The following is a 16,165-nucleotide window of genomic DNA, read 5'->3' on the forward strand; positions in this document are numbered from 1 at the left end:
GTGCTCAGCTGAGGGCAGGCACTTCCTGGAGCTCAGCTGAGGCACAAGAGATAAACAGGAATATTCCCTGGCTTCTTGCAGTGTTTTGTTTAAACCATGCACTTGTTCAGGGTCAGAAATTCATCAGAGTGAGCTTTTCTGTCATACGCAAATTTCCCCACATTGTGCCGGGCAGCAAAAGGCGAGTATGCAATCATTAGCATGTTTATTAAAGCCCCTGTTTTTATAAACTCAGTTATAAAAAGCCCATCATTTTTTGCTTGGGTTGTAGATTAAGTGATTGATAACAGCCTGGTGTTTGCTTTTTCTTCTTGCACTAAATCAAACTGTCCTCTTTTTATTTGGCCTTTTTATGAGTGAGTGCTTTCAGAATTCCACACCTCTGATTTACAGTTTTTCTAGTGTTTATCATAAAAAGGCATTGCAGAGACATGGTGGGAGTCTCCCAGTTAAATCATTTTCCCTGTACCACAAGCTCAGAATCTGAACCTTGCCCAGAAATGCAAAGAGAAATACACAGCTTTGAATTACTTACCCTGCCAAACCCAGACTGTAAAACTGCTTGAAAATCCCCAGTTTGAGTGTGTGACACATCCAGAGACAGCTGGGGAATGGGACAGCTCAGGGAGGAGCAGCTGGGGGCTTTTCCTTGTGTTAATCCCAAGCACCTGCTGTGGTTGGACACGTTAGAAATGAGAAAAAGCAGAATTCTTTGTGTAGCTGGTGTTTTCCATAAACACTTGGAGCAGCTTTCATTGCTGCACACTAATGAAAATGTAGCTGAATAAAGGAGGGTGAGAAAGAACTGCTGTCAGAGAAAATTCAGAGTTTTGGGCCCTTCTGATCTACCCAGACTTCAGGGTATGGAGGAAGGGCCCATGAGGGGCTGAGGGAATACTGGAATATTTATCAAGCAATGTGGTCACTTCTAGTTGAGTCTAGACCCTGTGAAAATGTGGGAAATGTCCCAAATATCCAGGGAATTTTGGTGGAAAGGCCGGAGGTCAGTTCTGCAATCGGGCACATTTACAGGATAAGTCCTTCAATTGGCAAAATCATGTTTGGGGCAAGTGATATCTGAAAAATATCCAAGATAAAGTGAAAAGGAGCCACTCCAACCAGAACACCAGAAATTGGTGAAAGGCTGGAGCCTGGGGCAGTGGAATTTGCTGCCAAACACAAACGTTCTGCAAACTCAGGGAGAGAGATGGGAAAAGAAGCAAATCCAATGTGTTGCGGATGTTGCCTCCCTGTGTGGTTCAATATTTAAATATTCAGTGCCACAAGTGAGTCTGTGCCATGCCTGGGTGGTTTCTGAGCAGCTCTGGTGTGCTGGGCACTGCTCACAAGTTGTTCTTCCCCACATGATGCCAGTTCCTTCTTTTACATTCCAGCACATGATGTGGGGGTGAAAAAAACCCCTCTGGCCTGGAAATATCCCTGTGACTTTTCAGGAACTTTTCCTAGTGGAGTGGAGGAGAATATTTGGAATATTTATTTTGAGAGAGAGGTGTCTCTGGTGAATAGGATAGCTGAAAATAAATATATTTTTCCAGCTTAAAAAAGGGCATTTCCTGTGGGATGGAGCACTCCTGATGTCTCAGTGGCACCAGGCAGAGAAGGGACTTGAGGTCCCAGCTGTAATTCAAATTGGATAATTAAACACAACGTTTGAGAGCTTTTGTGTGTAAGTTGTGACCATTTTAGGAAGAACCTGCAGGTGTTTTTGCGTTCCCTTGGGAGCTTGGGTCTGTTAGATCAAATAGAGATTCCCTGAGCAAATCTATTGTGTTGGGAGCCTCTGGAGACCTGCAGGGACATTCAGCTCCCATTGTCTGGGGCAGGAGCAGCTTCGTGTGCTCTCAAAAGGAATTTTCAGACTCAAACCTGATGAGTTTTTGTCTTCAATAAAGTAGGTGAGGTCTGAGTGTTGGTTTTGCACATTTTCTGTGAATGTGTTTTTCCATGGGAAGATTTTTGCCTGCTCACCTTGAAGAGATTATACAGAGTTTGACATTGTGGAAAATGTCTTGAAAAACACAGACCTTGCTGATAGTTCCCATGTTTTGGATGTTCTAAATGCTGAGGAAACACTTGAAAGAAAGCCCCAAATCAGAGTTTTGCATGCTGGGATCATTCTTGAATTGCAATTAATGTTGATTCTGCTTTTCTTGGAATACTAAACTCTTTTTTTTTTCCTAAAATAAACAATTTTTGTGGTCCTTTGCAGGAGGAACCTGACCAAACTGTCCCTGATATTCAGCCACATGCTGGCAGAACTCAAAGGGATTTTCCCCAGTGGCCTCTTCCAGGGGGACACGTTCCGGATCACCAAGGCAGATGCTGCAGAATTTTGGAGGAAGGCTTTTGGTGAAAAGTAAGTTTCTAATTGTGCTTCAAAACAGGTGTGGGGGCAAATTGCACCCAGTGTTTTTTAAGAATTCTGTTTGGCCCTTCAGGAAGGGCTTTGTCAGGTTCAAATAAATGCTGGGAGAGATCTACTGATCATTCCTACATTAAATTTCCCAGGTTTTGTCCTGTCTGGTTTTAAATGTTTCAAGTGATGAATCTTTCCCCAGTTTCCCCAGGAGACTCTTGTATTGTCACAGTGTTTTCCTTGATTATTCAGCTTAAATTTTCCTCTCCTTGATTTAATTCTTTAACTTTTCAGTAAGCTCTACAAGCTATGCAAAATAATCCTTTCTTCTTCCAAAGGTTACCTTGCCCCCAACATGGGTTGTTCTTTAGCTAAACCTAATATTATATTCTTTTCATCTTCCCTCCAATTAGTCTTTCCAATCATTTACTCACCTCTCTTCTTCTCTGAATTTCTGTTTGCAAAATGTCTTTGCTAGGAGTGAAGGGGAAGGGGAAATGCAGCAGTCTTTGTGTGCAGACTGCTGAAATGTCAGGTTTAATTTCTGTAGCTAATGAAACACTGGCTAAATGAACCATGGAGGTGTTCACAGCAATGTTTGGGGATTAAAGTTAATGGATTGGGTACTGCTTTCAAACTGAGGGAGCTGAGGTACTTCACCTAAAGAGTTTAATTAGTAGCTGTCAGAACAAAAAGCCATAATGTATTTACTCATGAATAGCACAGTTGTCTGAAGTGAGGCATTTGCTTTCTGTGTTTCTATGCCACTTGATTTATTAAAAAAAGGAAAATATTCCTTTAAACAGGAGCCTGTGCTTTGGCTTCTGATTATCTTCCTTCTCCAGTTAATCCTTCTTTAGAGAGTTGGTTGCAGGTTTTTTTTAACCATCTAAATTTAACTTCTTCTCTGCCAGCTGCAACACTGTGAAATTATTATCAATAATGATGCTATGGTAGGACTGCAGAAAGATGGAAAAGAGAAACCAGAGGAGAGCTTCTAATTCCAAAATTTTGCATGTGCAGAGAAAATTACCATAATTTCATTTGGCTGCTGATTTCCTGCAGTACCAAGAAATCTGCTTTTTGTGTGACACGAATAAATCTCGTGTGGCTGTTTTTGATTTTCCTCTGTTATCACAACGTGGGTGTGTTGATGGTGCTGGTGCTCAGCCCTTTGCCTTCCCCTGCTTTCCCCAGGACCATTGTTCCTTGGAAGAGTTTTCGGCAGGCCCTGCACGAGGTGCATCCCATCAGCTCTGGCCTGGAGGCCATGGCCCTCAAATCAACCATTGACCTGACCTGCAATGATTACATCTCAGTGTTTGAGTTTGACATCTTCACACGCCTCTTCCAGGTGGGAACTGAGCAGTGGGAATCACTTCAAGGGTTTTATCACTTCTTTATCCAATATTTTACACTCATTATTCGTGCTGTATGGGATTTGCTTTCCATCCCTTCAAGAGTTTTACATTGCAGTAAATGTGAGTAATATTTCTGGCTGTAGAATCAAAAAAATCCCTAAATATACACTGCAACTCCCAGGCAGATTCAGCATCCTGCCATGAATCAGGTTTTCTCTTTCAAAGGTCACTTTGAGACTGGAGCTCTGACACAGCTTCTGCAAGGCAGGAAATGTGAAGCTTAGTTCATCACTCTTCCCTCATCCCTTTCTTTATTGTCAGATTTATTTTCCATGGACGGGGTTGTTTCCAAGCATGGAAATTTGGGTTTCCTATCTTTTGAACTGCCCCAGCCAGGATGTTGTGAACGTGTCTGTGTGTGTGTGTGAGAAATCTCTGTATCACTGAAGGGATATTAACAGTAGGTAAAATTCTTCCCCACAGTCTCTAATAGTGCTAAATTCAAAAACACAGCTTCTGATGGTACAATTGGGTATTTACAAGAACAATCACTTACTTCTTTGGCTCTGCCTTGCCTTTTCCCATGTGATGGGGTGGGTTGTAATTAAGATATGTCTAGATGAAAAATTCCCATGTTTGGTGTTGCAATGTAGCTGATCTCATTCAGCACTTTTTCCAAGTGTTGTACATAAAGAACAAGTCAAGAGCTGCTGCACATTCCAGGGAGTGCTGATACCTTCCTGTAGACAAGTTAAAAAACTTGGAAAAATCAGGTGAGGTTTACACACCCAAGCTTTTCTCAGGATTAGAGATTTCAGATGGTTGTTATGACTTTTGGGGCATCATTTTAAGCAATATTTGAGATGTGTGTGCTGGTTTCTTCATTCAGATCTGAGACCAGCCACAGTCCTTGCCACACCCTGGTGAGGTTGGGGTGGTGAGGAACAGTCACAAGTTACAGACAGTGAAACTGAGACACAGAGGGGAGGTCACTGTCCCCAGGCCATGCAGGAAGTCGGTGTTGGGGAGGGAGCAGTCATGGTTCCTGGGCTCTGCATAATCTCATTAAACTCCTGCCTTTATCCCTGTCTGGGGAATGACTCATTCTCTCTGCAGAAGCAGCACAATTGATGGCTATTCTTAAGCTCTGACCTCAGTGACTTCTCCTTTTATATTTATTAAAGCAGTTTTGATTAAGGTCTGTCTTAGGTGATAATTTTATCCCCAACAAGCAACAAATTCAAATGCCAAGTGCTGCATAGGAATAAATGTTTTGGTTTCTCTGCTGGATTTGTGGTGGAACAGAACCATGTTTCTCTAACTGCAGAACCCTTTGGTTCAGGAACATTAACCCTTTGCAGAAGTGTGTGGTTAATTGGTTTCTTTGGTCATTCCCCAGCCCTGGTCATCTTTGCTGAGGAACTGGAACAGCCTGGCAGTGACTCACCCTGGCTATATGGCATTCCTCACCTATGACGAGGTGAAGGCCAGACTGCAGAAATTCATTCACAAGCCTGGCAGGTGAGAGAGGGCTCAGCCAGCAGGGAGGGTCTGCCTGCCACCACTGATGGCAGCAGGGCTGACAGATTCTCTGTGCTCCTTTCTGCAGCCTGTGTGGTCACTTCTGCGCTGCTTTGAAACATGGAAACCTCCTCCAGTCTGTTTGTTTGTTGGCTTTTTCAAAGTTGATTTGAAACAAATGGTTTTAAGGATGTTAACTTCTCTTGCTTTGGATTCTGGGTTTAATTTCACCTGGAGGCCAGTTGGGTTCTTTTCCCATTTTGTATCATATTGCAAAGTTCCCCTTTGAACTGCCTGGGCCTCACTTGAGGAAAGCTGCTACAAATCATCAAGTTATTCCTACTAATTTAATTTGCTGTCTTGATATGGCCAGACAAAGGCTGCCTACTTGTCATTGACTGTTTTCAGTCAGTTCCAAGCTGAGCTTTCTTTTCCTTTGTGTGTTTTTAGTTACATTTTCCGACTGAGCTGTACCCGCCTGGGTCAGTGGGCCATCGGCTACGTCACTGCAGATGGGAACATTCTCCAGACAATCCCCCATAACAAACCTCTTTTCCAAGCACTCATTGACGGCTTCAGGGAAGGCTTGTAAGTAACTTCATAAAAATTAGGACAACAAAGCAGTTAAAATTTGAATAACACCATTGCTGTCAGTGGAATAAGTCATTGCTGAACTATTTTGGCACTCAGGAATTACTGACAGCTGTCTTTGCACTGCAGAGCTGTGCAGGAGCAGATGATAAATGTGCACCAGGGTTTCCCTTCTCATAAATCCCTCTTTTTTTGGTCAAACCTTTAATTTGAACCAATACTTTTAAGAATAACATGTTTAATTTTAGAATTTCTGGAATAAAATTCCTCCAGAATTTTAGAATTCAGAATACCTTGACTTCCCACCCCTTCCTTCTGCCCTTCATTCTCCCTTCCCTTCCCTTCCCTTCCCTTCCCTTCCCTTCCCTTCTCCCTTCCCTTCCTTCCCTTCCCTTCCCTTCCCTTCCTTCCCTTCCCTTCCCTCCCTTCCCTTCCCTTCCCTTCCCTTCCCTTCCCTTCCCTTCCCTTCCCTTCCCTTCCCTTCCCTTCCCTTCCCTTCCCTTCCCTTCCCTTCCCTTCCCTTCCCTTCCCTTCCCTTCCCTCTTCCCTCTTCCCTCTTCCCTTTCCTTCCTCTTCCCTCTTCCCTCTTCCTCTCCCTCTTCCCTCTTCCCTCCTTCCCTCTTCCCAAAGAAACCTTAGATCTGTGTACAGGCATTTAGAGATATTTTTTCTCCCAACTTCTTCCAGTTATTTATTTCCTGATGGCCGGAATCAGAATCCTGACTTGACTGGCTTGTGTGAGCCCACACCTCAGGACCACATTAAAGTTACACAGGTGAGGAAAATATTCCATAAAATATTCCATTCCATGCAACTCTCTGTCTTTCTCCCTGATTTCCACCCTCCTTAGGTATTCACCCAGTTCTGTCAGACCTGTTTTTAGTGCTGCAGTATTTTACAAAATTCAGAGCTCTTTGTGTGATAGGGATGGGCAGATGAGATTGCAAAAACAGATTTTAAGGGTTTATTTTTAGAATGTTCTGCCAACATTGATGCTTTTGTGCCATTCAACATCAACATGTCTTGAGCCCTGCTTTTCTTGGGATGCTTAAATGAAAATTATTGGATAATTTGAATTCCACTTTTCTCAGAGCTTGACAGATGCATCTAGCACGTAAAACGATGGTGAAATCTTTACATTGATACTGTGATTTATGCTGGCTTTTCCCTCAGGAACAATATGAGCTGTACTGTGAGATGGGCTCCACGTTCCAGCTGTGTAAAATCTGTGCTGAGAACGACAAGGACGTGAAGATTGAACCTTGTGGGCACCTGATGTGCACCTCGTGTCTCACAGCCTGGCAGGTGAGCCTTGGCCTCTTCTTTATCTGTCTCTTCTTTATCTCTCTGAGGGCAGCTGCTTGATCTTTTACAGGTATTCTTGTACAGATATCTTACAGAGTGTCTTTTACAGATATTCTCTTCTCACAACTGTTCAGGTGTGGAGAGAATATAGCAGAAGCATTGTCTCATTATGTCACAGCATCAGAAGCTGTTTTAGCCTGATCTCTTAATATGGAATAAGAAAAAACTGTGAATCCTTCTTAAAGTGCTGTTTTTCTACTTCAAGGAGAAAATATTCCATATTTCTAACCCAGTTTGCCTTTGTGTTCCTCTCAGCTGCCAAAAAGCAGGTTACAAGCTGCTTGTTTGTGGAGCAGGTGATAATTGTGCCCCCCAGAGGCTGCTGTGACAGATCTCTGTGTCCCCTGCAGGAATCCGAGGGCCAGGGCTGTCCCTTCTGTCGCTGTGAGATCAAAGGCACCGAGCCCATCGTGGTGGATCCCTTCGATCCCAGAGGAGGAGGAGGATTGTCCAGGCAAGGGGCAGAAGGAACCCCCTCTCCCAATTATGATGATGATGATGATGACAAAGCTGATGATTCCCTCTTCATGATGAAAGAACTTGCTGGTACCAAAGTAAGCTCCTAAATGATAAATTATAAAATGCCTTTTCTGCAGCAGTTTTCTCTCAGTGATTTGTGCCCGTGAGGTTTGTCAGACTGTGTAGCCATAAACATCCTGCTCCCTATGGAAAACAGGAATTTAGCTCCAGCTTTGTGAGCTCATTTCACACTGCCACTTTGGGATCACACTTTGAAGCCTTTGATATTTGTGTGTTGTCTTGGAGGAATCCCCAGAGGGGTGAAAAAGCTGGCCTGACCTGTTGGAAGGGAAGGTCTGGGTTTGGAACACTCCTCTGTGTGTTAGATTTTGATTTCCTAGCCGGAATTCACCCAGATCAGCAGAAATTCATCCATTTTTCCCCAGTGATGGATACAGCCTTGCCAAGGTGCTGATAAATAACAGGGTGGAGGGCAGGCTGTTCTGCTCAGGAACTCCTGTCATCTTTTTATATGGTGGCTGATAAATCTGTCCAATAAAGGTGTGATAACTCTGCTTCCCTGCAGGAGTTGTGTGCAGGCATTCTTTGTGCATCCCTGCATGGCTTTTTAATTCCATTTTCATTTCTCATTTCAAAACCTCATTGCTGCTCTTGCATTTTTTTTTTTTATTGCATAGGGAAGTGGGTTTGAATTTGGTTAATTTTTAATAGCTGAATCAACTAAAATAAGCTGCATTTCCTAGTCAGAAAAAGTCTTCACCTCTGGTTTACCTGGAGTCTTTTTTCCCCTTTATCTTTCATTCTATGAAATAATGTAATAATCAGTAAGCACTATTCCTGGAGGGCTTTTTTAAAATATTTTGGGGAATCAAAGCAATTTTCTTGGTGTGACATCCTGTCAGTGTTAGAATTTTGTTGATTTTAGTGAGCTCAAACATACGTGTAGCATTTCAAAATTCAACAGCACTAACTTTGATTGCAAAAAAAGAGAAAACAAAGAGAATAACAGGCACTGTGCTGCTTTAAGTGGAAACCCAGCTTTCCAGAGATAAAAATGGAGGGTTTGGTGCACACCAGTGCTCTGGAGTGAAAGCAGTTTGCACAGGGACAGGAGCTTTGCAGCAGATCGTGCCCTCTGGTGTTGAAAAGCAGCTTGGCCCTGCTCAGGGCCCACTGAGGCAGCTTTGTCACTCCATTAGAGCAGCTCGGTTTGGATTTCTAAATTGCATTTTTTTACTCTGTCAGACAGCTTGGTTTGTGTTTCTAAGTTATATTTTTGTTACTCCATCAGGACACCTTGATTTGTGTTTCGAAGTTGAATTTTTGTTACTCCATGAGAGCAGCTTGATTTGTGTTTCTAAATTGCATTTTTGTTACTCCATGAGAGCAGCTTGATTCATGTTTCTAAGTTGCATTTTTGTTACTCCATCAGCCAGCTTGGTTTGTGTTTCTATGTTGCATTTTCGTTACTCTGTCAGACAACTTAGTTTGTGTTTCTAAGTTGCATTTTTGTTACTCCATCAGCCAGCTTGCTTCATGTTTCTAAGTTGCATTTCCATTACTCCATCAGGACACCTTGGGTTGTGTTTCTAAGTTGAATTTTTGTTATTCCATGAGAGCAGTTTGGTTTGTGGTTCTAAGTTGCATTTTTGTTACTCCATCAGGACACCTTGATTTGTGTTTCTAAGTTGAATTTTTGTTATTCCATGAGAGCAGTTTGGTTTGTGGTTCTAAGTTGCATTTCCATTACTCCATCAGGACGCCCTGGGTTGTGTTTCTCAGTGGTGTCTCCCTGCTCAGCTGGCATTGTTGTTCCTCACAGAGCAGTTTGCAGCTGAGGGGCTCTCCAGAGGGCAGCAGTTGCTGTGCTGAGCCCTGAGCTGGTGTCCCGTGTCTCTCTGTCTCTCTCCCAGGTGGAACGCCCTCCCTCTCCGTTCTCCGTGGCTCCTCAGGCCGCCCTGCCCCCTGTGCCGCCCCGGCTGGACCTGCTGCAGCAGAGAGTGGCCAACCCCCCTGGGGCCTCCAGCCCTGGCACCGCGTCCAAGGTCAGACCCAGCTCCCCCTTCAGTGGGGCACAGCAATCTGGGCACCCCAACATGTTCTCTCTGACATCTTTCTTCTTTTTCTGTCCTGCATCCTGAGCTACCAAATTATTATTACTGCTGTCACATTCTCCGTTTTCCTCCTCAATCCCTGCTCCCTGCACCCTTTGCATTTTCCTCATATTTTGTTCTAGCTGATACAGAAAGTATCATATTTCTCTCCCCCATCTTTTCTGCGCTCATTTCTCCATCAAGCATTTTTTACATAGAAAATGAAGGAAGGAATTCAATGTATGTGACTGGGAGAAATGAGTTGGCTTTCTGATTGATCAGCAGAAGGCAGGAGGATGATCTTGGTGGCATTAAGTTAATGGTTCTTGAGATGCAGCAGCATTTCTTCATCTGGTTCAGATGAAATAATGAAATTAGGGAAGTTCAGGCAGAAGAAAATTCCTATTTCTGTGAATACTCATCACTGACTGATGAATGTTAACTTGTACAAATAACCCACAATTGAATCATTTTTAAAATAATGGGGAAGCTCTGTTTGGATTCCAATCTAAGGCTGCTTTAAGCTCACGTTCTCCCTCAAGAAGAGGGAAATACTTATCACTGACCAATGAATGTTAACTTGTACAAAGAACCCACAATTGAATCATTTTTAAAATAATGGGGAGGCTCTGCTTGGATTCCAATCCAAGGCTGCTGTAAGCTCATGTTCTCCCTCAAGAAGAGGAATCTGGGTGTCACTATAGGACACAAAAGAACACAAGCACACACCGCTGTTCTCAAGGTGAAGAAAAAAGTGAAGTTTATTTTTTGACTCCAACATTTATTGTTTCCTAAGAGTGACAATGGATTGGAGGGTGACAGTGCCACCTCTCCAATGGCACTGGACAAACCAGCAGTCTATCAACTTTCTCTTCTTCCATAAAGGAATGCAAAACAATGAGTTATTTACAAAAAGTGTGTGAGAAAGTTTGCTACAAGAATGTCAACATCAGAAAGCTTAGAAAATCTTAAAAAATCAGGGCGACAATCCAGGGTGTTCAGAGCCTGGCTGGAGTGCACGTGGTTCCTGTGTTATCTCCTCAGGCCTGTGCAGAAGGTGCAGAGATATCTCCACATTCTTGGCGATGGTGTATTAATATCAACAGATAAACCACCCCCAAACTCCCTGCTGTTTATCTCCTCTGCCTGGGCTGCCTGTGCTAAGCACAATTTCTCTCCCTCCTCCTCCCAGGCTGCTCCAGGTGCTCTGCACAAGGACAAACCTCTGCCAATCCCCCCCACGCTCCGGGACCTGCCCCCGCCGCCACCCCCGGACCGCCCGCACCCGCTGGGCCCCGAGAGCCGCCCGCAGCGCCGGCCCCTGCCCTGCACCCCTGGCGACAGGGACAAGCCACCGCCGCTGCCCTCCAACCGCCAGGGCGAGCCCTGGCCGGGCAGGCCCATGCCCAAAGCCCCGGCAGAGCCCTGGGCCGGCAGGGAGCTGTCCAACCGGCACTCGCTGCCCTTCTCGCTGCCCTCGCAGCTGGAATCCAGAGCGCTGGGCAGCGCGCTCAGCCTGGACAGCCCCGCGGTGAGTGACCCTGCGGGGAGCCTGGGACATGGCACTCCTTCTTGTCGTGCTGGGGACTGGGGTTTTGTCATGGGAAAGATGGAAAGGAATTGGTGTGTTCCAAGCAAAGGAGATGCTTTCATGCCTTTCGGGAATAAGGTTGAAATCCCAGTTGAAATCCCTGCAGTGAGTAGCTCTGGAGGGAACCTGGAGAGGTAATCTGGGAGAAAAGGGAGAAAAGGTATCTTCTTCTCACACTGAGGAGTGGGGTTTTGTCATGGGAAAGATGGAAAGGAATTGGTGCGTTCCAGCCAAAGGAGATGCTTTCATGCCTTTTGGGAATAAGGTTAAAAACCCCGTGGTGAGTGACCCTGCAGGGAGCCTGGGAGATGTCAAGGCACCTTCTTGTTGTGCTGAGGACTGGGGTTTTGTCATGGGAAAGATGGAAAGAAATTGGTGTGTTCCAGCCAAAAGAGATGCTTTCATGCCTTTCGGGAATAAGGTTGAAAACCCCGTGGTGAGTAGCTCTGGAGGTGATCTGGGAGAGGTAAAAGGCACCTTCTTGTCGTGCTGAGGAGTGGGATTTTGTCATGGGAAAGATGGAAAGGAATTGGTGAATTCCAGGCAAGGGAGATGCTTTTGTTCCTTTTGGGAACAAGATTGAAATCCCAGTTGAAATCCCTGCAGTGAGTAGCTCTGGAGGGAACCTGGAGAGGTAATCTGGGAGAAAAGGGAGAAAAGGCACCTTCTTCTCACACTGAGGAGTGGGATTTTGTCATGGGAAAGATGGAAAGGAATTGGTGTGTTCCAGTGGAGGGAGATGCTTTCATGCCTTCTGGGAACAAGGTTGAAATCTCAATTGCCTGGTTATTGTTCACCTTCCAGTGCTGAAAAGCTGAGAATGTTTTCTGTTGTTCTCTTGTCAAGGATGTATTTTATGAAAAATCTTTTTGCTAAGATATTTTCTCTTGAGAAGCTGAGAGGCCTCAAAAATGAGATGTAAACAATAATTATCTGGTGCTGTGGAATGCAGAGGTGTATCTTTGATTAGTCTCATGTGGTTGTTTTTAATTAATAGCTAATCACAGTCTAGCTGTCTCAGACTCTCTAGTCAGTCCCAAGATTTTATTATCATTTTATTCTTTTCTTTGCTAGCTTTCTGATGAAATTTTTTCTTCTATTCTTTAGTATAGTTTTAATATCTCATTTTTTAATATAATATATATAATAAAATAATAAATCAACCTTCTGAAACATAGAGTCAAGATTCTCATCTCTTCCCTCGTCCTGGGACCCCTGAGAACACCACCACATTCTCTGAAAAAATCTGATTTACTCTGCTGGCTTTTCAGCCCTGAGAAAACTACCACATCAGCTGTGAGGAGTTTTACTGGATAAAACCTGAGTTCAGTTTGGGTCTGTTCACCTGCAGGACACTGTTAGCAGTGAACTGATTAGTCCAATATTTTGTAATCTAAAAAATTACAGGCAGTTTTGTTTTCCTCGATTCCATTTCCTTAATTTTTCCTTCTAATGCTTCCAGCTTTCTTAAATTGAAAGCAAGCACATTTTTAGCCAGATTTTCTAAGAAAATGGCACGTGCACAGTTTTTATCTTGTTTCCAATTGTGTATGTTTGTCTGCATCCTTTTCCTCTTGGCTCCCATTTCAGCCTGTTTCAGCTGAATTTGCCAAGGCCACTGGAACCTCAAAAAGTGAAATTCTTCCTGCAGGAAAGTTCCTGCAGTGAGGGAAAGCTGTCAGGGAATTCCTGGATTTCTGAGGTGTCAGTAAATTCTGTGGAAGAAATGAGGATGCTCCATTCCCACAGAGGCTGTTAAAGGAGTGGCTTTGCAGCTACACTGGGCCATGAGGTGTTTCTGATTTCTGATTCCTGGTTTGGAATTTTGTCTTCCAGAGCTCCACCAGTGGTCCAGCAGCAACCTCAGAGTGTGAGCACCCCAAAATCAAACCCTCCTCATCTGCCAATGCCATCTACTCCTTAGCTGCCAGGTCTGTTGGGATTTTTTATACCTTCCAGAGTGGGAATTGCAGGGTGCTGGTGCCAGGAACAGAACTGGCACAACTCTTCCAGTCTTCATTTTAAACCCTGATAGATTCAAAACACAATTAAGAGAAAGCAGCTGAAATCAGAGCTGTGGGGAGTGGTGGGAGTTCCCCTGGGCTGTGGCAGTTGCCATCAGCTCTTTAATAAATTCACTTTTGAGTGGGGCTTTGTGTGATATAAATGTGCATGATATTGTCTCTTCCTTTTGCATCATGACCTTGTGCTGGTGTGACCTTGTGGGTTGCATCCTGAAAACCAAATTATTTCTTTAGACACACTTGCTGTGAGGTGACTGTGGATTTAAAGGGCACCTTGGTATTAATTAGATTTGGTGTAAATGTTTTATATCTTGTTTCTCCTGCCTCCAGACCACTGCCTGTACCAAAACTGCCTCCTGGGGAGCAGTCTGAGAGCGATGAGGACACTGAATACATGTCACCATCCTCTCTGCCTGTGGTGCCTCCAGGTCCTGCTGTGCAAAAACCAGAGCTCAAAATGCCTTTGGAAATGACTCAGAGTTTACGGTGAGATTCTGGTTTTGCATTTCCCCCTCCCAGCTCTGGGGCAGCACATTTGGGACATCAGGGTGGGAATTTTGCTTGCTCAGATTTCTGAATTCCCCCAGTGATATTCACCAGATCTTGCCTGAAATAGCAATAAAGGAAATGTGACCACTGCTCTTTGCAGAGTCCTTGTACAGTATTAAAGGACTCAGATATCTCCTTCCTTCCCACTCTCTCTGCCAAGAACCTTTTGGGAGCAGAAATTCAAAACTCTTACTAAAATGTAATTTTACTGAAATTCAAAACTCTTGCTAAAATGGAATTTTCAGTGGTATCAGTTTTGGTGGTATCATTTTAACTCTTTTAAGCTGAGGTACTCTGTTGCTATAAACATTAATAGAGCATTTTCTAGAACAAATATTTCACAGAGCAGTGATGATTTCACCTTGAATGTGTGCACAAACTCTGTCACAGAGACAGGGAGGAGGTGGTGGCCACTGTCACCTGTGTGATGGGGAATGTCTTCTCTCCCTCAGAGTTCTGGACTGTGACCAGCAGCCCGAGGGCTCCATGTATGAAGCAATGTACAACATTCACTCCCAAGCAGCATCCTCTGCTTTCGAGGCTGTCAACACTTCTGGTGAGTGGGTGTGCTAAAGAACAGCTGAGGAACTGGCCTACAATGAATGGCTCCCAGTGGAGCAGCATTTTAGGCTGAATGAAAGGAATTACATTTGGTTTTGTTGTTAAAATAGCTGGGATGTATGTGGAAGTATGAGTCTGGGCATGCACACTGAATCTATCAAGTGTTTTTAACCTAATCACAGAATCACAGAGTCATAGAATCACTGAATTGCAGAATCGCAGTCAGAGAGAGACAGAATCACAGAATTACAGAATCAGAATCACAGAGTCACAGAATCACTGAATCACAGAATCACAGAGTCACAGAATTGCAGAATCACAGACTCACAGAATCACTGAATTGCAGAATCGCAGAATCAGAGAGACACAGAATCAGAATCACAGAGACACAGAATCACTGAATCACAGAATCACAGAATCACTGACTCACAGAATCACTGAACTGCAGAATCAGAGAGACACAGAATCACAGAATCAGAATCACAGAGACACAGAATCACAGAATTACAGAATCAGAATCACAGAGACACAGAATCACTGAATCACAGAATCACAGTCACAGAATCACTGAATCACAGACTCACAGAATCACAGAATCACAGAATCAGAATCACAGAGACACAGAATCACAGAATCACAGAATCAGAATCACAGAGTCACAGAATCACAGAATTACAGAATCAGAATCACAGAGACACAGAATCACAGAATAATGAGGTTGGAAGAGACCTCTAACATCATCGAGTCCAACCTGTGCCCTAACACCTCAACCAGACTGTAGCACCCAGTGCCATGTCCAGTCTGTTTTTAAACACATCCAGAGATGGTGATTCCACCACCTCCCTGGGAAGAGCATTCCAGTGCTTTAATTTTCCCTTCTGGAAAGAGCTGCCATTAATTGTGAGGTTTTAACAGCAAAACTTTAGTTCGGTGTCCTGTCAGCATGTGGAAAATGGGGGAGTGGAGTCTGCCTTGAGAGACAGCTCAGCCCCAGGGCTCAGAAGGTGCCTCCTCCTGCAGATGAAGGGAACGTGGCAGCAGCCACTGCCAGCAATGGCCCTGAGGAGTCAGAGAATGAGGAGGATGGCTACGATGTCCCCAAGGCGCCGCTGCCCGTGGCCGTCGCTCGCCGCACGCTGTCTGATATCTCCAATGCCACTCCTGCCTTCAGCCGAATGTCCTTGGAAAGCGACCCTGTCACAGGTCAGAGAGCTCTCCTCCCTCTTCCCGCTGCTGCTGCCTGCCTCTGCATCTTTGAAACTTGTGTTATTCACTGAAGGTTTTGGATGGAAGGTGTAAAATCAGGTTTGTGAGGCAGAATTGGTTCTTAGGTGTTTTGTTTGATTTATTTTAGCTTTTGTTCAATTTATAGCTTGGAATGTGCTGCCTTGGTCATTTAATCCCCAAGCTTGCAAATCACACCAAAATCTCAGTTAGGAAAAGGTTTTTTCAGCTTCAAGCATATTCCTTACACCACTGCTTCCTGCAGAGCATAGACTGGTTTTGTACCATGGTGTACCGGGGTGTGAGACAGGATTTCCCATCTCTGGAAGTGCCCAAGGCCAGGTTGGATTTGGGGTTGGAAGGTGAGGTAGTGGAAGGTGTCCCTGAGGTAGTGGAAGGTGTCTCTGCAGAGGGGGGCATATGTGGCC

At 44.3% G+C, this 16,165-nt stretch overlaps 1 protein-coding gene across 1 annotated transcript in view; it reads left to right on the plus strand.

Annotated features, from left to right (window-relative positions):
• CBL (Cbl proto-oncogene) overlaps window positions 1–16,165 on the plus strand; it is a 37,959-nt gene that overhangs the window by 14,336 nt on the left and 7,458 nt on the right. Inside the window, exons 3-15 of the mRNA XM_064732247.1 lie at window positions 2,231–2,377; window positions 3,575–3,731; window positions 5,138–5,259; window positions 5,710–5,847; window positions 6,538–6,625; window positions 7,024–7,155; window positions 7,566–7,769; window positions 9,609–9,740; window positions 10,981–11,319; window positions 13,216–13,310; window positions 13,734–13,889; window positions 14,405–14,508; window positions 15,534–15,716. Coding sequence (XP_064588317.1) covers window positions 2,231–2,377; window positions 3,575–3,731; window positions 5,138–5,259; window positions 5,710–5,847; window positions 6,538–6,625; window positions 7,024–7,155; window positions 7,566–7,769; window positions 9,609–9,740; window positions 10,981–11,319; window positions 13,216–13,310; window positions 13,734–13,889; window positions 14,405–14,508; window positions 15,534–15,716 — 1,997 coding nt within the window. The remainder of the gene's footprint in view (window positions 1–2,230; window positions 2,378–3,574; window positions 3,732–5,137; window positions 5,260–5,709; window positions 5,848–6,537; window positions 6,626–7,023; window positions 7,156–7,565; window positions 7,770–9,608; window positions 9,741–10,980; window positions 11,320–13,215; window positions 13,311–13,733; window positions 13,890–14,404; window positions 14,509–15,533; window positions 15,717–16,165) is intronic.

The sequence above is a fragment of the Zonotrichia leucophrys genome, chromosome 24 (genome assembly GCF_028769735.1).
Source record: "Zonotrichia leucophrys gambelii isolate GWCS_2022_RI chromosome 24, RI_Zleu_2.0, whole genome shotgun sequence".
NCBI classification, from domain to species: Eukaryota; Metazoa; Chordata; class Aves; order Passeriformes; family Passerellidae; genus Zonotrichia; species Zonotrichia leucophrys.